The sequence below is a fragment of the Budorcas taxicolor genome, chromosome 4 (genome assembly GCF_023091745.1).
Source record: "Budorcas taxicolor isolate Tak-1 chromosome 4, Takin1.1, whole genome shotgun sequence".
In the NCBI taxonomy this organism is placed as follows: domain Eukaryota; kingdom Metazoa; phylum Chordata; class Mammalia; order Artiodactyla; family Bovidae; genus Budorcas; species Budorcas taxicolor.
Window position 1 is genome coordinate 57,987,652 of NC_068913.1, and position 27,868 is coordinate 58,015,519.

The 27,868-nt window shown below is 39.8% G+C and overlaps 1 protein-coding gene across 1 annotated transcript in view; it reads right to left on the minus strand.

The window, feature by feature from the left end:
• ZNF277 (zinc finger protein 277) overlaps window positions 1-27,868 on the minus strand; it is a 141,673-nt gene that overhangs the window by 14,134 nt on the left and 99,671 nt on the right. Inside the window, exons 5-7 of the mRNA XM_052638994.1 lie at window positions 12,095-12,186; window positions 5,711-5,821; window positions 1,600-1,732 (exon numbers count right to left, since the gene is read on the minus strand). Coding sequence (XP_052494954.1) covers window positions 1,600-1,732; window positions 5,711-5,821; window positions 12,095-12,186 — 336 coding nt within the window. The remainder of the gene's footprint in view (window positions 1-1,599; window positions 1,733-5,710; window positions 5,822-12,094; window positions 12,187-27,868) is intronic.

Sequence of the window (27,868 nt, forward strand, 5' to 3'; positions counted from 1 at the left end):
AGCTGAGAGATGTGCGTGCCCCCAAGAATAACCATGAGTCAAAATGATTGGCCATAACCAGGAAACTAAACCACTTACCATAAAACCTGAAACTGTGAGCCATGTGGCAGAGCGGTTCTCCTGGGTTCCCTTTGCTGCTCTCCCCCGGTGCCCCTTCTCAATAAAGTCTCTTGCTTTGTGAGCACGAGAATCTCCTTGGACAATTCATTTCCAAGTGTTAGACAAGAGTCCACTCTCAGGCCCCTGGAAATGTTCCCCCTTCCCACAAGAGTTTCTTTCCTTTGCTATGTATACATAAAATAAAAATCAGCAGACTGGGGGTAGGCCTAGTAGCACTCTCCAGTCAGTGTGTCAACCAAAAATCTCTTTTTAAATTTCCAAATGCACCTTAAGAGAAGGACATTTGCCTCCAACTGAATACCTCTTCTTACACAAAAAGGACTGTAATCTACAGAGGCCAGTAAATGGTACCGAGGTTTCTGGGCAAGGAGAGTTAACAAAGTATTTAAAATCCTTGACACTGTAACCCCATCAACCCATCTTACTGCTGCTGCTGCTGAGTCGCTTCAGTCGTGTCCGACTCTGTGCGACCCCACAGACGGCAGCCCACCAGGCTCCCCCGTCCCTGGGATTCTCCAGGCAAGGACACTGGAGTGGGTTGCCATTGCCTTCTCCAATGCATGAAAGTGAAAAGTGAAAGTGAAGTCGCTCAGTCGTGTCCGACTCTTCGCGACCCCGTGGACTGCAGCCCACCAGGCTCCTCCATCCATGGGATTTTCCAGGCAAGAGTACTGGAGTGGGGTGCCATTGCCTTCTCCGATCCTACTAGCTATATATATATTTGCATGTGTGTGTGGGGGGGAAAGAAAGGTGAAGATATTTTAATGGGGGAAAAGGGCATGACTGAAGAGACTATAAATGCTTATCTAGCACAGCACCCAGCACACCCAGAAGTCAAGAATGTTTTCAGAAAAGAATATAGAAATCCCTGTATTAATATATACAGAAGTATATAGTATACTCGAGAAGGAAATGCCAACCCACTCCAGTACTCTTGCCTGGTAAATTCCATGGATGGGGGAGCCTGGTAGGCTACGGTCCATGGGGTTGCAAAGAGTCAGACACAACTGAGCGACTTCACTTTCTTTCTCTCTATAGTTCCTTTTGGAGAAGGAAATGGCAACCCACTCCAGTATTCTTGCCTGGAGAATTCCATGGACGGAGGGGCCTGGTGGGCTGCAGTCTATGGGGTTACAAAGAGTCGGACAAGACTAAGCAACTAACATACATCCATACATATAGTATACAGAACACAATAGTATATAGAATATAGGAGTCCCTGTACTCAAGGTAACAGACAATAAATGGGGGGCAATGTGTGGCTATCCAGATATTTTACATTTATTTATTTGAGCAAGATCCCTATGAGTTCTAGAGATACAACCTTTTTACTATATGAGCACCTGGCAAATCAGAGACAAATCAAATCATGTTACCTTTTGTAAACTAACCATTGCTTGAAAGTATCCCTCAACCACATTTTGATGTTTGTAGACAGGCAATCAAATTTTAAATTATGAGGAGAAAAGAAAGCCTTACCAAATAGTTGATGACATAAAATCGGTCATACTCTCTGTTCTTAGGATTGATCCGACGATGCTGTTTTTTCCTCATATGATCTTTAAGTGTATTTTTGTCCCTGAAGGTCTTCTCACAATACAAGCACTGCAAGCTACAAGAAAGACACAAACCCCGAGATTAAATAAGACCCTTGAATAGCTGTTGCAGTAGACCTTTATTATTATTACTGGGTCTTAAAATTTACTCATTTTTTAGGTCTCACAGAGTTTTCAAATGGGATGTAATATTCTTTTTTGGAATCCCTCTCACTTTATTCATTTGGCTTTAGAGGATGTGTGTTGTGGTGTATTTTGTAGTTGGCTATACTGGCCAACTTGGCTATTTAGTTAAAACTATGATAAAGATATCAATTACCCAAAAATGATTTTGGTGCTTTACTAATTGAATTGAAATATCTATTCTAAAAATGAAAATGAAGGTATGTTCTTCAAATAATTATAATGATAACTAGCACTGGTTGCTTCCACTGAGTGTAATGATTAGTCTGTGATTTGGCATATCCTGTGACCTGATTTTCTTGGCAAAACTCTATTAGTCTTTGCCCTGCTTCATTCCATATTCCAAGGCCAAATTTGCCTGTTACTCCAGGTTTTTCCTGACTTCCTACTTTTGCATTCCAGTCCCCTGTAATGAAAAGGACATCTTTTTTGGGTGTTAGTTCTAAAAGGTCTTGTAGGTCTTCATAGAACCATTCAACTTCAGCTTCTTCAGTGTTACTGGTTGGGGCATAGACTTGGATTACCATGATATTGAATGGTTTGCCTTGGAAATGAACAGAGATCATTCTGTCATTTTTGAGATTGCATCCAAGTACTGCATTTCGGACTTTTATTGACCATGATGGCTACTCCATTTCTTCTAAGGGATTCCTGCCCACAGTAGTAGATATAATGGTCATCTGAGTTAAATTCACCCATTCCAGTCCATTTTAGTTCACTGATTCCTAGAATGTTGACGTTCACTCTTGCCATCTTCTGTTTGACCACTTCCAATTTGCCTTGATTCATGGAGGCTATGGTTTTTCCAGTGGTCATGTATGGATGTGAGAATTGGACTGTGAAGAAAGCTGAGCACCAAAGAATTGATGCTTTTGAACTGTGGTGTTGGAGAAGACTCTTGAGAGTCCCTTGGACTGCAATGAGATCCAACCAGTCCATTCTGAAGGAGATCAGCCCTGGGATTTCTTTGGAGGGAATGATGCTGACGCTGAAGCTCCAGTACTTTGGCCACCTCATGCGAAGAGTTGACTCACTGGAAAAGACTCGGATGCTGGGAGGGATTGGGGGCAGGAGGAGAAGGGGACGACAGAGGATGAGATGGCTGGATGGCATCACTGACTCGATGGATGTGAGTCTGAGTGAACTCCAAGAGTTGGTGATGGACAGGGAGGCCTGGCGTGCTGCGATTCATGGGGTGGCAAAGAGTCGGACACGACTGAGCAACTGAACTGAACTGTGACCTGATCTGCAGGGTCTAACTCCTAGCTCCAGCTGTGGGACTTGGTCAAGTTACTTGTTATCTCTGTTACCACTCATTTTCTGATCTCTAACCTGAAGATAACACCTACATTTTAGAGAATACTTATGACAATGTATACATATAAATTCATAATCATGAGAATAATTTACACAAAATATGAACAATATATGAACACATTTAAACCACGCTTTATTTATATATATATATGAATAAAATGCCTAGCACATTCATGGCACACAGTAAGTGCTACTTTTACTATCTTATCATTCACATGTACCTTCTGCTAGAGTATTTCCCCTAAGTGGGAATCATTACCTAATGAAGCAGTAATGACCAATTTCGAACAGATTACTAGAAAAATGTCTTTTCTCATACTAAGCTGGACAGCTGATACTGCCTGGAACTTTTAGCCAAGAGTCATAAGAGTTCTACTTTCTAGTTACAAAGAATTCATGAAAACACTAAAATTATAACCAAGCAGGACACTATGGGGCATTCCCAGGGCACAACCCTTCCACCAAGCCCTCTGCCTGCCTCTTGCCTGTAGAAAAGTTGCAGTCTTCCAGGCCTCCCCTGAGTCACAAAAGTCCATCTCAAGAACTAATGACTGACAAGATAGGAACATGTAGTGACAAAAATAGCAGTTGGGTCAGGAGAACTTGTATGAATTTGAATAGTAAATCGAATAGTAAATCAGCCATACGGCAGTCATGGAATCTTTAGGTCCTTCTTGAAATACCTGATGACCATGGGCACGTGGGCTCCAGATCTACTGGAACCTGAGGATTGATAATGTTAACCCTTGTGACACTGCCCTGTTACCTCAATATCAATCAATCAGAGAATTGTACATAAGCTGATCAAACACAGATTTATGGACATGGGATGGTGGGAGGAAGGAGGAAGGAGAGGGTGGAATGTATGGAGAGAGTCACATGGAAACTTATATTATCATACGTGAAATAGAGAGCCAGGGGGAATTTGCAGTATGACTCAGGGAACTCAAACAGGGGCTCTGTGACTATCTAGAGGGGTGGGCTGGGGAAGGAGATGGGAGGGGGGTTCAAGAAGGAGGGGACATACATATACCTATGACTGATGTTTTGCAGAAACCAACAAAATTCTGTAAAGCAATTATCCTTCAATTAAAAACTAAATAAATTAAGTTAAAAAATTGCTTCCCTGAAACCCATTAGGGAGTTGTGGTCTTCTGAGCATGAGCCACCTGTTTTCTTCGTGTGGCCCTTGCAATAAACCTTTCTGTGTTAAACTGACGTTTTGGTTTGCTTGGTCTCACTGTGTGTTGGGCATATGAACTTGGGTTTGACAACAAAATGACTGAAATAAGTTTTTGTTGCTATTTTTTCATTCTTTTCCGTCTCTACCAAACAAGATCTCAATTATTTTTTATGCCACAGAAATAACTATATTCTTTTACAGTAAACAATTTATGGGAAATAAGTTGATTAAGGATATTCATTACTGCTAGTCTTGCTAGAGAACACACCTGGTATTATTTTATAAATGAAGGATCATTCATTAAAAGAGTGAAGAGACTTGTTTCAATGTACTGTTGATACCAGAATTTGAATTTAGAATTTTATAATGGGTATTTCTTGCTCAATGTTATTGCTTCAAATGTTGTGGGCTGAGACACTACATTCATTAGTACTATATTTGAGTGAATAAAACTAGGGTTTGAAAGTAAAATCTTGAGCCCTTTCTTAGAAAGAAGAGTGAACAGATTTTTGAAAAAATTTTGGTGATGTAGAGAATTTTATTCCTTATTTCTACAAGTTAAACAGCCAGAATATAACCTCAAAAAAAGTGGAGTGTTATGATATATAAATGTAAATTAACACTAACATTAAAAAAATACAAGCAGGATACTATGTTTCACCTAAAGTTGAATAATATCTAGGAATTTGACTTTACTAAATGTGTAGAATAATTATAGACAGAAGCATAGAAATTATGAATCCAAAGTGAAGAATAGTAGTTACTCAGGGAGATACTCTCCAGTACTATTGCCTGGAAAATCCCATGGACGGAGGAGCCTGGAAGGCTGAAGTCCATGGGGTTGCTAGGAGTCAGACACGACTGAGCGACTTCACTTTCACTTTTCACTTTCACACATTGGAGAAGGAAATGGCAACCCACTCCAGTGTTCTTGCCTGGAGAATCCCAGGGACGGGGGAGCCTGGTGGGCTGCCATCTCTGGGGTCGCACAGAGTCGGACACGACTGAAGCGACTTAGCAGCAGCAGTAGCAGCAGGGAGATACTAATGAGGAAGGGGCATAATAACATTCTCTTTCTTATGCTGGTAAGTATATTTTTCATACCCTATATAACATACCTTACAGTGGTATATACACTGTTTGCTATATATGACCTTTATATTTAAAGGCAACTAAAAGGCAATATGATCTACACAAAATAAGGACTGTCATACAAAATGTGAACTCCTCCAACATGAGAAATGAGAAAATCCTATTTCTTTAATTACTTTTGACTATTAATTTTTAAAAATTCACAGTGGAGTCCAAGATTAAGATAGCTTTAGGTTGTGTTTCATAAAAATGTACTTACTTGTCAAGCTTTTTCTGTAATGTACACAGAAATTCATTGCAGTTTACAATGTTGTCTGGCAATCCAATGTTGAAAGCATGTTCTCTGGCCATGTGGTTCAAAAGAACAGATCTAGGAAGAAATTTGAGCAATCTACATTATTTAAAACTCATCTAGGAACAAATCGGGTCAGGAGTAGCATTTATAATGATAACAATACTAATTAGAAGACAAGCAAAGGGTAAACATGGCAACACACATTTGGGCTATGAAAGAGTTAATACGTTATGAAGTTTAGTCACTAAGTCACGTCTGACTCTTTGCTATTCCCATGGACTGTAGCCCACCAGGATCCTCTGTCAATGGGATTTTCCAGACAAGAATACCAGAGTGGGTTGCCATTTCCTTCTCCAGGGAATCTTCCCAACTCAGGGATGGAAGCTGCGTCTCCTGCATTGGCAGGTATATTTTTCACCACTGAGCCACCAGGGAAGTCTGTGTTATAGTATGCATGTAAACATATCAGTTCTTTAAAGGGAGTCCAAATTTGTTCCACAATCTGCCACTGAGCAGGATTACACTCTACTGGTGAATTGAGTATCTGTCCTTTAAACTATTAAATAAATGTGCTTTGCCTACTCTTCCAATTAATAAGGAAGAGATGACTGCTCAAGAGAAATATATAAACAAATATAACCCAGGATCACAGACATTTAGTTAGCTTATCATTGGATCAAAACTGGAATCCACAGTTCACATATCTAATTTCATGTAAGGGTCATGATAACTTGCATACACAATGACCATCTTTTGGATCAGTTCATATATAGAAGGAAAATTTTAATTTATGTAATATAATATAAATTTTACACAGAAAAAATCTTATGTGTAAAATATATACTTTGTGTTTGCCACAAATTTAGTTCATAAAACAAAGGTGACAGTTTTGGGGGACTTATTAGTACATATACCAATGACAGACTATGTACAGTGACATTACACAGTTTATTTTTTCTAACTTGTTTAGACACGTAGCTGGCCCCAAACTGCTTTAGCAACCACCTTCATGACAATGTTTGACTTTTTTCTTTACTATATAATAGACACATTTATGAAACTCATAGTTCATATGTTCATTTGTCCAACCTCTTAAGTATTATAGACAAATTTGAATAAAACTAGTTTGTGCTGGACTACTCCACAGTACCTTTTCGGCCTGTAAGGGGATTCCCCAGGGACAGCTCAGACAGTGCTGGACTTTTCCAGGGGTTCTAGGCATGAGGCCCAGGCTGTGGAAGGTCCAGACAGAAGCAGAGGTGGGGTCCTCTTGCAGGGATTGGGATGGGTAAGTGGCAGGCTATATGAGGCAGACGGTTGGAGAGCTTCCCCTAACCTTAAGGCTGTACTGGGGCAGAGTTCAGTGCCTCTAGATCCAGACCCTATATTGTACCTAAAAGGATTCAGCAATCATTAATAGCTGGTTCAAGGCCTATGAACGCATTTGGAGGATTAAGGATTACTTCACCCTAGTTAGGATCTCTCACTTTTGAGAGTTGACCTGAATGTACTTATGGGAGATTACTGCTCTCAGTTTCCCTAGGACCTAAAGGCTTGATATCTAGGGTCCATAAGTTAGGAGACTGGAGCTAAGCCAATGCATTTTTCCTTTCTCAAATATTTCTCTCTTGTTTCATTGTAGGAAAAAAGGTTTCCCTACATAGTTAAACAATGCAGTTTGCCCGAAGCAGTATCAATTAGGATAAATGAAAGGTTGGCCACAAAACTTAAAAGGAAAATCTGGGGAATGAGATGATCATAGGGGATTTTCAACAAAGTTCAAGCACACTTCTAAGGATCTAGAAACACACATGTGCAGGGCTGTGTGCATCCCAAAGAAATCCCTGAGAAGACCCTAATCTCTCACCTGTGGCTGACTCTGAGACTCTACACAAGCAGGAAGTGACGGTTAAGGCAGAGCTATAAACTGATGGAGCACTGAAGATAGGTCCCAAGCCAAACACAGAACTCCTTGGCAAAGGAAAGAAGATATGTTTTCTTAAGGCTCGCTGCCATATCATTATTGAACACTGAGCTGAGTAGATATGTTCAGCAGCCATACTTGACAAAGAATACATGCTTTAGAGAATCAGTTCAGGAAACTCACTAAATACCCAAACAGCAACAACAGAAACTCTGGTTGGGTAGGGGACAAATTTAATTTCTGTAGTTATCACATTATTTAAAATGTTGAGTTTTCAACAAACAAATTACAAGACATGCAAAGAAAAGAAACTATGGCCTACCATATGAAAAGAAAGTAGTCAATAGAAACTGTCACTATTTCTGAGTAAGCCCAAATGTTGGACATAACAGACAAAGATCATAAGATAAATTAGATTATAAAAATATGTGCAAAGAACTAAAGAAAACTGTGAATAAATAATTAAAAAAAGGTATACGGATACCCTTACCAAAATGGGAATACTAATAAAAAGATAGAAATTCAACAAAACATACAAATTCTGGAGATGAAATGTATAGTAACTGAAATGAAAAATTCACTAGAAGGGCCCAAAAGAAAATTTGAACTGGAGAATAAAGTATCAATGAACTTGAAGGTCAATTGAGATTTTTCAATCTGCAGAACAGAAGAAGAAACAATGCCAAAAATTAAATTGAACCTCAGAGATTACTACATCTACCAGTCTATGTATAATAGGATTCCCCAAAAGCAAAAAGGATAGGGGCAGAAATAATATTTGAAGAAACAACAGCTAAAACCTCCTCAAATTTGATGGAAAACATTAACTGAAACATTGAAGAAGTCTGACAAACTTCATGTAGAATAAATTACAAAGACCCATACCAAGAGAAAAAATGAAGATGAAATCAAGACATTCCCAGATAATAAAACCCGAGCAAATTCATTGTTAAAGGACTTGCCCAATAAGAAACTAAAACAAATCCTTTGGGATAAAATAAAATAATGCTAGACAGTAATTCAAATATACATTAAAAAAATAAGTACTAGTAAAGGTAGTCACATAGTCAAATATAAAAGGCAGTGTAAATGAATTTCTGTTTATAAACCTTTTCTTCCCATATCTGATGTAAAAATAACTGCATGAAACAAAAATTTCAAAGATGTTAATGAGCTTATTATGTATAAAGATATAATTTATGGACAATAATAGCACAAAGGAGTGGGGGAGGAGCAAGCCATTTTGGAACAAATTTTTTGTGTATTGTTGAAATTACAATGGTATTAATCTGAGTTCAACTGTTTTAAGTTAAAATGTCAATTGTAATCCTCAGTAAATTATAGTGCATAGTGAGTAGACCACTAGAAAATAACTCAAAAAATAAGGTAAAAGAAACAAGGGAATTGAAATGGTGCCCTAGAAAATGTCTGCTCACCAAAACGGAAGGCAGTAATGGAGGAAAGAAATTTTTAAAAGCTTAATAAATAAAGTAAACAGCAAAATGGTATAAGTAAATCCCATCTCATCAGTAATGACACTACAATAAACATAAACACAGGATAGCAAGAATGTCCTCATTTTTCTATTCTTGACAATTATCCACACCATATGTTTTTCTATTCTTTTTATGCCCAGGCTGGAAGAACACAAATATAATCCCCAAACATTGCTAATATCGTGCATAGCTGGAATCAGGTTATATTGTTGATCTTTCATTATAAACAGACCTTTTCATAAACAAGAGCTGCAGAAGGAAAGGGGACATTTTATAAAAATAAGACATTGCTTATCTTTATCACTGGTTAAAGCTGTGGCAAGTGGTGCAGTGATAAAGAATCTGCCTACCAATGGAGAAGACGCAGGAGACGCAGGTTCGATCCCTGGGTTGGGAAGATCCCCTGGAGTAGGAAATCGCAACCCACTCTAGTATTCTTGCCTGGTATATTCCATGGACAGAGGAGCCTGGCAGGCTGCAGTCCATGGAGTTGCAAAGAGTCGGAGAAGAGTGAGTACCCATGCAAGCACATGCACTCGGTTGTATGGTGCAAGATAAAGCAACCTTCTGTCTCTGCAACAGGCTGACTGCCTTTCTCTATCAAACTTTCACTCATTATATCCTGATACCCATGTATCCCTGAGTTTAATATAAATCATAAGAATATATATTTCAAATCACATCAGTACGTACATTTATCACAAAAACTTAAGCTATAGAAAACAAAAATATTTGTAGAATTTTAATACTAGAGATTCCTAATAATAGTCACACGGCTCCTCACTGGTTTAATCATAGTCTTAATGTTAAATGAGAAATAACATGTTAAAAGGAAGTAGCAGTGCTTGGTAAACTTTTTGATTGGGAGCTGGTCCTCACTGCCATCCCCGTAAATCTCTTTGAAATAGACAGTGTTAAAAGCATAATGACTGGCCTTGGCATAGGTTTTCCTCTATGCTAACTGATCTGTATGAGTATCAAATCTTCATAACTGGTGTTTTCAACATTGATGCTTCATCCAAACCCTTTTCTAAATTCAAACAAATAGTTACCCTCTCCTTTTCAATGTTTTTCAGACAACAATGTCAGTTACTGTGCTTAGTTGTTTTTTTTTAAACTAAAGACTGCTTTCCTTCAAGTGCGCAGCAGAATGACTGTCCACTCTACATTGTCATTAAAACTATTCCCACTTCCTAGAGGTTACAACTTCATGACTTGTATTTAATTAATGTATACCTGTAAATAGTACTGTTGTATAAAAAGAAATTTGTCTGGTCTTTGTCTTTGGTTCCAGGCACTGAACTTCAAAAACCCTTGGAATTTCTCTAAGATTATTTTTGTTATGCCAATAAAGTAACTTGTGGTAGGCTTCTAGAATGTTTCAGAATGGGGGTTGATTGCCAGAAAGACTAAATAACTAAGTGATCAAAGTTTAGGGACCCAGAGCCACCCTGACCTCCAGAGAGGAGAGAGGGTCTGGAGACTAAGTTCCATAATTAAATTAAGTATGTGGAGAAGGCAATGGCACTCTACTCCAGTACTCTTGCCTGGAAAATCTCATGGACGGAGGAGCCTGGGGGGCTGCAGTCCATGGGGTCGCTAAGAGTCGGGCACGACTGAGCGACTTCACTTTCACTTTTCACTTTCACGCATTGGAGAAGAAAATGGCAACCCACTCCAGTAGTCTTGCCTGGAGAATCCCAGAGACAGAGGAGCCTGGTGGGCTGCTGTCTATGGGGTAGCACAGAGTTGGACACGACTGAAGCGACTTAGCAGCAGCAGCAGCAGCATGCTCACATAATGAAGCATGTAAAAATTCTGGATACCAAAACTCAGTGAAGATTCTTGGTTCGTGAATACACTGACATGCCAGGAGGTGACAGATTCTGATTCTTTGAGAAGGCACAGAAGTTCTGTGTTTAGGGCCCAACCGGATCCAGCTCTGTGTGTCTCTTAATCTGACTGTTCCTGATCTGTATCTTTTATGGCTAACACTTCTCTGAGTTTTGTGAGTCATTCTAGTGAATTAATGAACCTAAGCAAATTATTGCTGGAAATCCCTGAATTTGTAGCCAGTTGGTCAAAAGTGCAGCTGTCCAAGGGAATTTCTGAACTTGTGTGGTATCTAAAGAGGGGGCAGTCTTGTAGGGGATGATGCCCTTAAACCCACAGTGAAGTGAAGTGAAGTGAAAGTAGCTCAGTTGTGTCCAACTCTTTGTGACCCCATGGACTGTATAGTCCATGGAATTCTCCAGGCCAGAATACTGGAGTGGGTAGCTTTTTCCTTCTCCATGGGATCTTCCCAACCCAGGGATTGAACCCAGGTCTCCTGCATTGCAGGTGGATTCTTTACCAGCTGAGCCACAAGGGAAGCCCAAGAATGGAAGCCAAGAATGGAAGCCAAGAATGGCTACTGGAATGGGTAGCCTATCCCTTCTCCAGTGGAGTCTGATGCTAACTCTATGCGGTTAGTTTTAGAACTGAGTCAGAGTATATCAGTTGGTTTCAGGCCAGTTGGGGTTGGTGACAGAATTGCCAATTCCCCACGTATTTTCCCCCTTAGATCTTTATCATTTTTAATGTTTAAAAATAAAACACCAAAAGCTGCTGAAGGTTTAGAGTTTACAAGTTAATACAGAAGGGCACATCTGTTGCACACGGTCTTGGCCTGTCAACGGATTTTAAAAAGCCCTACAACATTAAACACAAATCTATTTCTGGCTTTTAAAAAAATTTATTCCCCTACTTTGCTTAGAGCAACTACATTCCATCTTTGATGTTTGGTATAGTAAAAAAAATTACTGTGGATATATGAAATGGGACTGAGCCAATCCACGTAACTTTATATAAGATTAAAACACCCACTGTCAGCATTTTGATGTTTTCAGATGAAAAACAGTAACATTTAAATACATACACAACAGCTACCTGTTTCCGAGGAACTCCTCATTGCAAAACATACAAGTGCCATGAAAGCTGTTATCATTTCGTTCTTGTTGCTGTTGCTCCAGAATTTCTTTCTGTAAAGGAAAAACAGACACGTTATGTTATCTGTAATAAATGCATAGCTAGATAGTGAAAAATGTCATGGTCTGGTTAGGAGGAAACTGGAGCGAGGCACAAAGGAAATAAATGAACACTGATGATATTTCAAATGTCTGCATTCCTGTTCTTGTACCTAAACTCCAAGTCCATACAGTTAAATGCCGGCAGGGAACAAAGTCAACAGGGTCTTACCATCCTTTCCCAACTTTGTCCTTTCTCCTATCTTTATCAGTCATCTCCCAATCTCACTCTCTTCTAAAACTAAAAATGTGCTCCTTTCTGAAATTCGCAGTTTAGTTTGTAATCAAGTTCTGATCAATGTTTTTTACTTCATCTGTCTTTCATGTTACTTCTCTCCGCCAATCCCAATGCTATCACCCTGAATCCAGTCTTTAGTCAGTCATTATGAGATTACTATGAGTAAGTCTCCTAGAGGGTCTGCCTGATTTTAATCCTTTTTTCTACCATATTCATCCTCTCTTTGGCAGGTAGAAAAACCTCTTAGAATTATTTTCATGTACAATTATCTTGTTACTCTCCAATTCATATAATTTAAAATATGCACCAGTAACATCCATTCTAGTCAAGGTGGTTCTATACATTGCTTTTCCTTGAGGTGATTTTTATTTCTCTTTGCTGTTTCATTCTTATAAATATTAACTCTTCTTTAAGATCCAAGCTGATTCCCATTTCTGCCATGTAGTCAGTTCTGAACTGCAGTACAATAGTTAGAGTTCAGACTCTGAAACATTAAATAGAACTAGATTTGAAGCCTGGTGTGCTGCACCCCATGGGGTTGCAAGGAGTCGGACACCACTTAGCGACTGAACAACTACAACTCACTTGTACTTGATATTTTATTTAACCTCTGTAATACTTAGTTTTTTCAATTTTAAGATGAAAATATTACCTCACAGCACTGTTTACAGGATAAGATCAGAAATTTGTGTAAAGAATTCAGATTGCACATGTGTAAGGTCAGGCTACTCAAGATGGCTGTTTTCCTCCTCTCTGTACATCTCCTGCCTAACCAGTCCCTGTTTCACCTCTATTTTACGTACAAGACTGACCATAAAAAAGGCTGAGTGCCAAAGAATTGATGCTTTTGAACTGTGGTGTTGGAGAAGACTCTTGAGAGTCTCTTGGACTAAAAGGAGATCAAACAAGTCAATCCTAAAGGAAATCAACACTGAATATTCATTGGAAGGACTGATGCTGAAGCTGAAGCGCCAACACTTTGGCCACCTGATGGGAAGAGCCCACTCATTGGAAAAGACCCTGATGTTGGGAAAGATTGAAGGCAGGAGAAGTGGGTGACACAGAGTGAGATGGTTGGATGGTATCACCAACTCAATGCACATGAGTTTGAGCAAGCTCTGGGAGGTGGTGAAGGACAGGGAAGCCTAGCGTGCTGCAGTCCATGGGCCCCAGCTAGTGACTGTTCTTATCAAAGGGGCAGTGAGGGTCACTTACTGGTCTCCTGGTAACTAAGGAGCGCATCTGACCTCACTTCCCCTATAATTGGTAACTTGCTTTACCATCATCTCTTTTGCTTGCTTTATTTTCTGAATGGAGATGAAAACTCTTTAAACTTAAAAGGGAGTGTTTCATGCTGTTCTTATTTTACATCTGCATACTACTCTCCAGCTACTCTTCTAACATGAAGCTCAAAATAGGAACTTCAGAAAGTCTATTACTGATTCTATAAATATTTATAGGACAGCCTAAAAAGGAGCAGTATCTAGAAGCTTAATAAATTTCATTGGTACTTCTGGAACTGTATGGCCAAACATTTAGAAATATTAATCCACTGAAGAAAAAAAACTAAGAAGCTGCCACGATAAACATCAATTCAATCAACTTCTGGTTTCAGTCATGATGAAAATAATGGATACTGGACTTCTCTTTCCCCTGTAAACTACTATAAAACAAGTTGCTTCATATATTATATCTATTTTCAGAAAATGGATAATAGCACTGTGATGGATGAGTAAAAATAATACATTGCCAGTTTTCTGCTGGATAGTATTTTCCAAATTGCAACACAGGGAAGTTAAACCCAAATGAAGGGTATATATCTACCTCAGTTGGTGGAGAAAAAAAAAAAAGACTGGCATTCAGCATACTTTAAAAGCAAGAGAAATTTGTGGGACAGGTACTAGAGAGAAGAGAGCTTCAGAGGAAGAGCTCAAGAAACCCGGACTGGGATTCTTTGTATCTTTGTCCAAATACGGAGCTCTATACATATAGGGGTAATCCCTGGTGGCTCAGTGGTAAAGGGTCCGCTGCAATGCAGGAGACATGGGTCTGATCCTGGGGTTGGGAAGATCCCCTGGAGAAGGAAACAGTAACCCACTCCAGTATCCTGCCTGGGAAATTCATGAACAGGGAAGCCTGGTGGGCCACAGTCCACGGGATCGAAAGGGTTGGACACAACTGAGTGACTAAACCACCACCACCACCACAACCATTGTATAGGACAAGACTCTGTGAGGCCTGATAGGGGAGTTTCCAGGGGCTGTGAAGCTTAATGGGGATTCTAGAAGTCACAGCACTGGACTCAGTATGTTGGAACTCTGACATACAGAATGGAGAGATCTTACTCAACACTTTAGGCACATACCAAATATAAAAGAACACTTTTTACCTCATGAAGCTTAGGGCTTTCTGTTGGTGGCAGGTGCATAGATAAGGGTAAAGGAAACAAAGGGAGTAAAGTTGATGTATCAGAAAATTTTAATTATTGCTTTTTAAGTGAATCTTACATAAAAACTGAAAGTGACAGTAAAAGTCAAATTAAAGGAAAAACAAACCTTGATAACATGTATCAGTTCAGTTCAGTTTAGTCGCTCAGTCATGTCTGACTCTGCAACCCCATGAATCGCAGCACGCCAGGCCTCCCTGTCCATCACCAACTCCTGGAGTTCACTCAGATTCACGTCAAACACATCTCAGAGCCCTATATTTACAACTATTTTAGCAGCAACAACAAAAAACCAACAGATAATGCTCTTGAAAAAGATCACTTTAAATACTGTGCAGTAAGGCTGAGCAATACCTTCTTGGCCTGCTCCTGTTTTTGGACTATGAGACCAGTTAACACTTATTAAAATCATCTTTCTGGCTCATATTTCTCAGGCTGGTGATAATATAACCCAAAGTTGGCTAAAGAAATATTTTACTGAATATTTCCCTGGTTTTGACTCAGCACAAACTTAACACATTTCTGAGTTTAAACCACAGTGATACTAAGCCATCTACAGTTTACTTTGGCCAAATTTAAGTTTTATCAGTTGACCCTAATTAGTACAACCTAAGGGTAGACATCTGAAGCTGTGTGTAAATTCTTCTTAGGAGAGCCTAATTTGCATTTTGGTGAATTAGAAGGAGCATGGAACAGACAGGGCAGTAAAGCAAGAAGCTACTTTTTAATGGCGAGTAGCTAAAACTGCTCTGTTCTATTTGCATCCTTGAGCTTCCCACCATCTCTACTAATAGAACATGAGCTCCTTTATGCACAAATTATTACAGTAAAGTCTTAAAAAAACAATATAATTAAGTTTATACCCTTGGTGCAACAACAAACACACTACAAATTTGAATGCTCTCTTGAAAATCAAAATAAAATTCTCAAAGGAAAGGAGTTTATAAAACACTTGATTATCCCTTACGCATAAAAGACTGACACTTTTTATGCCAATTAGTATTAGCATTTCATATAGGCTATAAAGAGGTGGCAAGAGTACACAGAAAAACTGTACAAAAAAGATCTTCACGACCCAGATAATTATGATGGTGTGATCACTCATCTAGAGCCAGACATCCTGGAATGTGAAGTCAAGGGGGCCTTAGGAAGCATCACTATGAACAAACCTAGTGGAGGTAATGGAATTCCAGTTGAGCTACTTCAAATCTAAAAGATGATGCTGTGAAAGTGCTGCACTCAATATGTCAGCAAATTTGGAAAACTCACCAGTGGCCACAAGACTGGAAAAGGTGTTTTCATTCCAATCTCGAAGAAAAGCATGCCAAAGAATGCTCAGACTACCACACAATTGCACTCATCTCACACACTAGTAAAGCAATGTTCAAAATTCTCCAAGCCAGGCTTCAGCAATACATGAACCATGAACTTCCAGATGTTCAAGCTGGTTTTAGAAAAGGCAGAGGAACCAGAGAACAAATTGCCAACATCCGCTGGATCATGGAAAAAGCAAGAGAGTTCCAGAAAAACATCTGCTGCTGCTTTACTGACTAAGCCAAAGCCTTTGACTGCGTGGATCACAATAAACTGTGGAAAATTCTGAGAGAGATGGGAATACCAGAGCACCTGACCTGCCTCTTGAGAAATCTCTATGCAGGTCAGGAAGCACAATTAGAACTGGACATGGAACAACAGACTGGTTCCAAATAGGAAAAGGAGTACGTACGTCAAGGCTGTATACTGTCACCATGCTTATTTAACTTATATGCAGAGTACATCATGAGAAACGCTGGGCTGGAAGCAGCACAAGCTGGAATCAAGATTGCCGGGAGAAATATCAATCACCTCAGATATGCAGATGATACCACCCTTATGGCAGAAAGTGAAGAGGAACTAAAAAGCCTGTTGATGAAAGTGAAAGAGGAGAGTGAAAAAGTTGGCTTAAAGCTCAACATTCAGAAAACTAAGACCGTGGCATCTGGTCCCATCACTTCATGGGAAATAGATGGGGAAACACTGGAAACAGTGGCTGACTTATTTTTGGGGGCTCCAAAATCACTGCAGATGATGACTTAAGCCATGAAATAAAAGACGCTTACTCCTTGGAAGGAAAATTATGACCAACCTAGACAGCATATTAAAAAGCAGAAACATTACTTTGCCAACAAAGGTCCAGATGGTCAAGGCTATGGTTTTTCTAGTGGTCATGTATAGGTGTGAGAGTTGGACTATAAAGAAAGCTGAGCACTGAAGAATTGATGCTTTTGAACTGTGGTGTTGGAGAAGACTCTTGAGAGTCCCCTGGACTGCAAGGATATCCACCCAGTCCATCCTGAAGGAGATCGGTCCTGGGTTTTCATTGGAAGGGCTGACGTTGAAGCTGAAACTCCAATACTTTGGTCACCTGATGTGAAGAGCTGATTCATTTGAAAAGAGTCTGATGCTGGGAAATATTGAGGGAAGGAGGAGAAGGGGATGACAGAGAATGAGATGGTTGGATGGCATCACCGACTCAATGGACACGAGTTTGGGTAAACTGTGGGAGTTGGTGATGGACAGGGAGGCCTGGTGTGCTGTGATTCATCGGGTCACAAAGAGTTGGACATGACTGAGCGACTGAACTGAACTGAAGATATTTATGTAAACAAATATAACAGCATACTGTATATGTAAGTTATCCTAAAAAATGGAATTTATTATTGGTTATTAATTTAAAAATTCTAAAGTACTTTTTTAAGAATTCACAACTGATAATTTTTAGAAATAGAGTTACAAAGAGAATTTTATATTGTTATGGGAAAGGAAATTAGAGGATGAGTTTTACTTTTTTTCAATTAATTGCTTTCACTTGATACAGCATATATATTTTAATAAGTATATATCTCAACACTAATCTTCAAATTTTTACTTATTTATTTATTTTTGGCCATGCTGGGTCTTTGCTGCTGCGAGGGCTTTCCTTTAGTTGTGGTGAGTGGGCGCTACTCTTCAGTTGCAGTGCATGGGCTTCTCACTGTGGTGGCTTCTCTTGTTGAGGAGTATGGACTCTACGGCATGTGTGCTTCAGCAGTTGCAGCACGTGGGCTCAGTGGTTGCCGCTCTGGGGCTCTAGAGCACAGGCTAACAGTTGTGGCACACAGGCTTTGTTGCACTGCGGCACGTGGATCAGGGATCGAAACGGTATCTCTTGCACTGGTAGGCGGATTCTCTACCACTGAGCCACCAGGATGTTCAGGTCAGTTCAGTCGCTCAGTTGTGTCTGACTCTTTGCGACCCTACGGACTGCAGCATGTCAGGCTTTCTTGTCCATCACCAATTCCTGGAGTTTGCTCAAACTCACTGTCCATTGCGTTGGTGACGCCATCCAACCATCTCATCCTGTCATCCTCTTCCGCCTTCAATCTTTCCCAGCATCAGGGTCTTTTCCAACAACTCAGTTCTTCGCATTAGGTGGCCAAAGTATTGGAGTTTCAGATTCAACATCAGTCCTTCCAATGAACATCCAGGACTGATTTCCTTTAGGATGGACCAGTTTGATCTCCTTGCAGTACAAGGGACTCTCAAATCTGCTCCAACACCACAGTTCAAAAGCATCAATTTTTTGGCACTCAGCTTTCTTTATAGTCCAGCTGTCACATCCATACATGACTACCAGAAGAATCATATCTTTGATCAGATGGACATTTGTTGGCAAAGTAATGTTTCTGCTTTTTAATATGCTGTCTAGGTTGGTCATAGCTTTTCTTCCAAGGAGTAAGCGTCTTTTAATTTCATGGCAGCAGTCACCATCTGCAGTGATTTTGGAGCCCCTCAAAAATAAAGTCTGACACTGTTTCCACTGTTTCCTCATCTATTTGCCATGAAGCGATGGGACCAGATGCCATGATCTTAGTTTTCTGAATGTTGAGCTTTAAGCTAACTTTTTCACTCTCCTCTTTCACTTTCATCAATAGGCTCTTTAGTTCTTCTTCACTTTCTGCCATAAGTGTGGTTTCATCTGCATATCTGAGGTTATTGATATTTCTCTCAGCAATCTTGATTGCAGCTTGTGCTTCCTCCAGCCCAGCGTTTCTCATGATGTATTCTGCATATAAGTTAAATAAGCACGGTGACAAAGAAGAAGCCTTGACGTACTCCTTTTCCTATTTGGAACCCAGCTGTTGTTCCATGTCCAGTTCTAACTATTGCTTCCTGACCTGCAGACAGATTTCTCAGGAGGCAGGTCAGGTGGTCTGGTATTCCCATCTCTTTCAGAATTTTCCATAGTTTATTGTGATCCACACAGTCAAAGGCTTTGGCTTAGTCAATAAAGCAGAAGTAGATGTTTTTCTGGAACTCTCTTGCTTTTTTGATAATCCAACGGATATTGGCAATTTGATCTCTGGTTCCTCTGCCTTTTCTAAAACCAGCTTGAATATCTGGAAGTTCAGGGTTCACGTACTGTTGAAGCCTGGCTTGGAGAATTTTGAGGATTACTTTGCTACTGTGTGAGATGAGTGCAATTGTGCGGTAGTTTGAGCATTCTTTGGCATTGCCCTTCTTTGGAACTGGAATGAAAACTGACCTTTTGCAGTCCTGTGGCCACTGCTGAGTTTTCCAAATTTGCTGGCATATTAAGTGCAGTAGTTTCATAGCATCGTTTTTTAGGATTTGAAATAGCTCAACTGGAATTCCATCACCTCCACTAGCTTTGTTCGTAGTGAGGCTTCCGAAGGCCCACTTGACTTCACATTCCAGCATGTCTGGCTCTAGATGAGTGATCACACTGTCATGGTTATTTGGATCTTGAAGCTCTTTTTTGTATAGTTCTGTGTGTTCTTGCCACCTCTTCTTAATATCTTCTGCTTCTGTTAGGTCCTTAATATTTCTGTCCTTTATTTTGCCTATCTTTGAATGAAATGTTCCCTTGGTATCTCTAATTTTCTTGAAGAGATTTCTAGTCTTTCCCATTCTATTGTTTTCCTCTATTTCTTTGCATTGATCACTGATCTTCACAATGATCACCAGGATGTTGGGGAAATTAAATAAATAAGTCTTGTTTAGTCTTAAGAGACAAAGCACAGCAGGCCTCTGACCTTGCTTCTAAACTGCATGGACACTGCCCTGATGTTAGTGTAAGCCTTGCAGCACCATAGATAAGATATGGGACAAATCTTGGGACTGTTGAGCCCCTGAAGTGGGTTTGGCCAACCAAGCCCCAGGCTTAACACTCAAGTTTTACAGGATAGAGAAAACAGCATTATAATGAACTAAGAGCTGCAATTTGCTCACAGATTGATGATATTATCAGTTTGCATCCTGAGATTACAACCAGGAACCCCAAACTTTCTGAAGTCTCACCCACAGAGCGGACGCACTGCTTGGGAACCTTCCCCAACTGGGACTCCAGATGTGCTGTAGCACGGGATTTCCGTGCTGCATCCCCTTAAGCCTGGATGTTGGTCAACACCCAATTTGGTGATATATATCCTCTGTTGTTTCTATTCCCTATTTTCTTTTAATGTTAGTATGACATTAAAAAGTGACTTATTTTGTTAACAAATCCTTTGAACCTAAGATGAAAGTGAAAACTCTCAGCAAAACACAGGGAAGCCCTTTAATAAGTACATATCTTAAAAGCATAGTTACATGTTTGTCACTAAGAGGACTTTTTGAGAAAAACAGGAGATGCAAGTCAAGATATGGAAATGAACTAGAATGATAAATCCAACAATTAAGGAATCTAAGTATACTGAAGTAGAATGTAATTGTTTTTGTTTTATTCTTTAAATATATTAAGAAATAAAATAATGGCAACATGCTTTCCCTCTTGTCCACTCTAATAAAGCATACTCTATGAAGTGTCTGTCTGTACAGTATAAAACAAATAGGAAATTATTATTTCTTAATATAGCAACACCAAATATATACTGATATACTTTTAATCAAATTTTACTTATACATAAAATAAATCATGTGAAGATGAAAGATAAATTATTTTAATTCCATAACTATTATGTCTATAATAGCTTTCCTCATCTTGTAATCAATTCAGCAAATTAAGGAGACAGTTATCTATTTGGTGAAATTGGCTCTGCTGACAGTTATGTCAAGAACACCAAATAGTCAGTAAACCTGGAAGCTATTCAAGTCAGGTAACTCGGTCACTGTTTCTTATTTGTTTAATTGTGAAAACTTACACAATCAGGAAAGTTGAAAGACTAGTACAATGCACATCTGTATACCAAATCGGTTCAGTTCAGTTCAGTCGCTCAGTCGTGTCCGACTCTTTGCGACCCCATGAACCGCAGCATGCCAGGCCCCTCTGTCCATCACGAATATCTATACTCAATAACTGTTCACATTTTGCCACAGCTTCTCTCTCTCTTCCCCTCCCATACACCATAGACACATATATATTTAGCACTAAACACCTCTTGCTTTGCTGAACCATTTGAAAGTAAGAAACCTGCAGACTTCACAACACTTCACTCCTAAATGCTTCAGCATTCTTCTACTGAAAATAAGGGCATTCTCCTATATACAACCACAGTGCCACTAATAATTCCAAAGTAGTGCCTAACACCTGGGTAATACTTAAATTTCTTCAACTGCCTCAAGTATGTCTTTTACTGTTCATCTCTTCCCCAGCTCCCACCAAGACCTTCCTAGGTTCACACATTTCATTTGTTTGTTAGGTGCTCTGCCTCCAAATCCCCACCCCCCACCCAATTTTTTTTTTTTTTAATCCAATTCCCCCACCCTCTGAATCATAAACCACAAAATAACTAAACAGCCTGGTACTTCGACTCTGATGTCTGGAAAAGGGAAGTTTTTCACAACTCAATAATGGTCTTCTAAAGTATATGGACAATAACTGTTGAATGCAAGTACTCTGCTTCCAATGAGGTCTACTTACTCAGACCACTTGAATGGTTAGCAAATCTAGGTGAAAGAGAGCCACATCACCACTATGCCCCTCCACCCTTATTTCCATTGCTGCTAACTTGGTATGATGAGATGAAACAATACAGAGCTTTAAGGATTTCTTTCTTCTGTAGCATACATGTTGATCACTGCTGATGAAGTATTAGTGAGGAAGAAACTGAGTGGAAGACACTTGTGACAAATACTACTACTACTACTACTAAGTTGCTTCAGTCGTGTCCGACTCTGTGCGACCCCACAGACGGCAGCCCACCAGGCTCCCCCGTCCCTGGGATTCTCCAGGCAAGAACACTGGAGTGGGTTGCCATTTCCTTCTCCAGTTTTCCTTTAAAATTGGAGGAAGTTACAGTTCAGTACACACAGGCAAAGTCGTATCTGACCCTTTGTGACCCCATGGACTGTAGCCCACCAGGCTCCTCTGTCCATGGAATTCTCTAGGCAAGAATACTGGAGTAGGCTGCCACTAAATAAGAACTTTTTTTTTTCTTTTTTTCCCTTTCCTCCTGCCCTTCCTTCCTTTTTTCTTTTCTTCCTTTGGTATGATTGGTATTGGTTAGGATTAATGATAGCTATGTTTGAAGTCATTTACAAATAGAAAAATATAATTTTTGGAGACAATCCATAGAAAGCATCACAAAGATGTTTTCTATGACATCTTTGATGGCACATTCAAGCCATCATTTTTGTGGTTTTATTTTTTTCTAAACAAGTCCCATACTAGGTAGATATACTAGATTTTATTCATGGATTTACAGACTAGAGGGATGAAGAGAATGTCACAGATGTTATCTGTTTGAACTCTCAAAGTGGCTGATGAAATCAGATAAAATTTTCATTACAAAATAGGCTTGGATAAAAACCATAGTTGTAAGAATACAACATCAGCTGATGTATTAAGCAAAGAGCCATAATAACAAGCTGTATGTTTGTGCGATTTGTTTAAAATGTCAAGAATGGTAGCAAAGGGGTCAGCACATAGTGTTGCATCTTTATTCATAAGCTGAAGCAGAGGAAACATTAATGAAACGGCAGACACAGCAGATGGCATGCAACGTAGTCATAGGGGACTGACATGGAGGTAGAAAATGAAATTTGTGAGTTAGTTTGGAAATAATAAAAATCAGCCAGTTTGGGAAGAAGCAATTTAGAAAATGTCAATTAGGTAAGTATTTGTATATAGGAAAGAAAAAACTGATGCTTAAATGACAAATCCAATGGAAACAGCTTGTATTAACATAAGGAAGTAAAACTAAGGTTGATGTTATTCATACGATATCAAAAACATTTCATAGATACTGACATATTAGATTCGTAATAGTTTCCTGTCTGAATGGCTACACAAGTGACTATGAGAGAAAAGAGCACACTTCTAAGGTTCCCTCCCAACCAGCTCAGAGGCAGCAGCATGGCAGAACCTGCTAGGAATTCTCATTCCAGGGGCCTAGTTGCGCTCCTCCCTAATACAGAACACCACAAATCTCCCAACCAAAGTTAGAACAGCGGCCCAAAGGCTCCACAGAAAGGCTGCAGAACTCCTTATTCCTCATGCTTTCCATTTCTAGAACCACGGATTATCTCGGAGGTGTCTGGGATTATTTAATTTACACCTCCATCTTGTTGTCTTAAGTATTTCAAGTGGTTATAAAACAATATAGCAGAAAAATTAGTAAAGGAAGAAAGAAAAATTAGGGTGGGATGGGCACACAAATTGAAGATTAAAAAAAAAAGAAATATAAATGTACATCCACACATTCAAACCTCTAGGTGCTTCAATTTTGGCTACTGGCTTTCTTAGAAAAGGGAAACAGTTGGACAGGAGTTCATGTAACAAAGAATTTTGCTGGCTTTGTCCCCTGTTCCTAGGAGACAACCTCTAAAGCCCTGGAATTCCTTGAGTGTTTGGAGTGTCTTTGTTACTCCTGGTGGGCCTTTTGACATCACCTGATAGTTTACGCTAAATGAGATAACTCCAGGATGGGGACTGCCATGTTCAAAGACCAACATGTGATCAGTTGGCTAGGGTTTTGAACCACAGGACATCAGCCTGACTTCAGGAAGGGGAGGGGAATGGGAGTTTGAGTTCAATCATGTGGTCAGTGAGTCAATCAATCAAACTTAATGGAGTTTCAGCAAAAACTCTAGACACCAAAGCTCAGGTAAGGTTTCCTGAGTGTGTATTGTTATAATATAATACTGTGTGTATTATACACTGATGTATCAGAAGAGCAATACATCCCTGGGGACGATGAAAGCTTTGTGTTTGGGGTTCTCCCAGACCTTACCCTATGTATCTCTCTGGCTGGTTCTGATTTGGACTTATTTCTACAATAAAATCTGTAATAATAAACATAGGCTTTCCTGAGCTTTCTGAGTTATTATAGCAAACTAATGAACCTGAGGGGGCATAGTGGGAACCTCTTGAATTTGCAGCCAGCTGGTCAGAAGTGAAGGCAGCTTAGGGAGCCCACAATTGTGGCTGCTGTTTGGAGAGATGATAGTCTTGTGAAGTCTGGCCTAACTCTGGGAAGTCAGAAGCCATTAATAATAAGTATACTATGTGATAGAATGGGCAATATACTTAGAATGTGTATGTGTGTTAGTTGCTCAGTAGTGTCTGACTCTTTGTGACCCCAAGGACCGTAGCCCACCAGGCTTCTCGGTCCATGGAATTCCCCAGGCAAGAATACTGGAATGGATTGCTATTCCCTTCTCCAGAGGAACTTCCCAACCGGGAGACTGAACTCTGGTCTCCTGCATCACAGGCAGCTTCTTTTACCTTTTGAGCTATAGTGAAGTCCATATACTTAGAACAAGGAGACCAAACAAAACAGACTGTGTCTCATATTGATTCTTCAAAGCCAGCTGTCATGCCAAAGCATATCCCGAAACTTAGTGAGAGCGATGCAGAGGGGTAGGGTAAGAACCATCAGGATACAATAGATAGCTGTTTCCTTCTGACTGGAGGGCGACAGTTTAAGACTTCCTAGAAAAACTGTGACCTTCTCTAAAAAAATTTTCCCTGAACATGGCTTTTATAAATACTGGTTGATAATATTCTCAACTTTGTCCTTCCAGTCAAGTAGCTTGATTGCTGCTTTTCTAAGCTGACTTGGATGTGCAGCCACTGGCCTTAGAAGGCAACTGGGAGACATCTGAGTTGACTGTCTTATGAAAGCTGCAGAGTCCTAAACATGAACAGGAGTTGACATGGAAAGTCATTTAACTCTTTGTCAAAAATGACTCAAGGGGACAGACACACACTAGATAAAAAGAGTCCCCTAAAAAAATGATTTTTATTCCCCATCTCACCCCCCTAACACCAACTACTAGCCTCCAAAGTTGTACCTCATTTATCATGGTCACAATTTTTAACACAGATTAAAGTTTAAAGAAGGTGTCACCAGTTGCCCAGCCCTGATTTTGGGGAGAGGGGGTAAGTTGGGGGCTGTCAGGAATATACCCAAAGAACACCTGCCAATGAGTGACGTAATTTGTTAGCACATCCTCCAATGACAAATTTCCAGCAAAATGTATACCAAGGTACATTAAACATAGCAATTTACTAATATAATAATTCACTGATAACTATGTCAAAAGGCCAAGATTAGATATTAAACAATAATAGGTTTTGGAATTTATTCATGACAACTAGTTAGTAAGGCCAACTGTCTCTCTTAGTAGACAAATACATATGTGTGCATATCTTTCTGAATTCTATTAAATGAGGAGAAGCATCTACTTTAACCAAAAGTGGCATTTAATCACTTAGAATTGATACTTTTGAACTGCGGTGTTGCAGAAGACTTGTGTTGTTGAGAGTCCCTTACTGCAAGAAGATCAAACCAGTCCATCCTAAAGGAAATCAGTCCTGAACATTCATTGGAAGGACTGATGCTGAAGCTGAAACTCCAATACTTTGGCCACCTGATGTGAAGAACTGACTCACTGGAAAAGACCCTGATGCTGGGAAAGATTGAAGGTGGGAGGAGAAGGGGATGACAGAGGATGAGATGGTTGGATGGCACCACTGAGGTGATGGACATGAGTTTGAGTAGGCTCTGGGAGTTAGTGATGGACAGGGAAGCCTGGTGTACTGCAGTCCATGGGGTCACAAAGGGTGGGACATGACTGAGCAAATGAACTGAATTGAACTGAATCACATAGATATTAATTAAAATAAAGCAGAGGGAGGAAGAATTTCACTCTGCTTAGGATGAGGAAAGCCACAAGAGAACATCCTTACAATGAGAGAAAATTGGATTAAAAAAAAAAGACAAACCCTAAACAAACAAAATCCCTGCACAACTTATTTTGACTCCAAGAAAGCTGAAGTCAAAAGGCAATCAAACTGAATTCCAAAAGGTGACAAACTCTGAAGAGAGGCAAGGATACAGGAACTACTTCACCTTTGGCAGAGCAAGAGATGAAAAGGGCAAGAAAGAAGAAAAGAGCTGAAATTTTAAACAGCCCTGGGAGTCCTGGACACAAGGGAATCCAGCTCTTTTCCACAGGCTTCCTCCAAGATCTCGGGAGAAAGACTGGCAGGAGAGAAAAGACACATGAACAATGGCCCTTCCATGGTGTGATAGTCACTCAGTCATGTTTGACTCTTTGCGCCCCCATCGACTATAGCCTGCCAGGCTCCTCTGTCCATGGAATTCTCCAGGCAAGAATACTGGAGTGGGTTGCCATTTCCTTCTCCAGGGGATCTTCCCAACCCAGGGATCAAACATGGGTCTTCTGCATTGCAGGCAGATTCTTTACCATCTGAGTCATCAAGGAAGCTACTATTAAGAGACATTTCTAAGTATAAAGACAAGTCAACTTAAAAAGTATCTGCAGATAACATGCTTGATTTTACCTTATAATCTATAGACAATATATTAGAATAGTTAATGAATCCATACACTTTTTTCAAAGGAGTACCTGAAACAGAAGTAACAATAAAGTTCTAAATGACAATCATCAATCAGATGAAATAATTTAGATGAAGCTTGTCTCTCTCAAAGAGATGAGGACTGGGCAAGCAGTCAGGAAGAAAATACAATGTGCTTTTAACTTTGTATGAAAAGTAATGTTCAGTTCCCTGTTGCTTAACACAGTTCTGTTTGTGTCACATAAATGCTCTATTCAAATTACTGTCTGAATACTTTATTAAAACTCCGCTTCTGGCCTTTGTTTTCGAATCTGTTTGCTTCCTGGGACCTTGCTAGTTTCTGTCAGTTCTTTAGCTGCTGGCTGGGGGAGGGACCGCGGTACCACACTGATACAAAGCAGAGGTCTGCACTGCTGGGGGATAGGGGCAGGGATACTAAGAAGTAAAACTAGAGTATTACTGAGTTCTTTCTGACTGTACAAGAGTGTTTTGTGGTATAAGAGCTGGATATAAAGTCAGACCTGGGAGATCCTAACTTGGAAGCTTTAAAGCAAGTCTGACAGTGCATTTTTCTTAGAACGTTCAAGCAAGTTATAGGCATGTATTTTGGTATAAAAGGATTTAAAAATAAAATTAAAAAACTTACAATGCTTAAAATTTACACAGATGAAGGTCTGTCTTTTTAAACTTGGGGCAGGTCTAGCCAGAAGCTGATGGGATAGCAGGGAAAGAAGGCAGATGGAGGAGATCCGCAGCACCAGCCTCAGCCCATTCTGCACACCTGGCTAAATCCAGGGACCAGTAAAGGTCCACAGTATATTCACTTTTTGCTTACATGCTGGGATTATGAAAGATTCTCACAAGAAAAATGGATAAAACATGAGTGCTTGGGAATCTTTGAGGACGAGACACCTTGAAGAAGAATAAATCCTGGAACAGAATTTGTTTATGCTTTCAGCTACTGATTAAAGTTCAGGGTAAAAAATGAAGCAGTAGACGGTCAACAAAATAGAGGCTTAAAAGAAAACTAATAAAAATTCTTTTTAGGCAGATGCAGAAAAAGGTCTGTACTGTTGATACAAATGAGTCACTAGCTTTCTTCTGAAGTAACTTGTTTCCAATACCAAAACCCAGAGGCATACCAAATGAC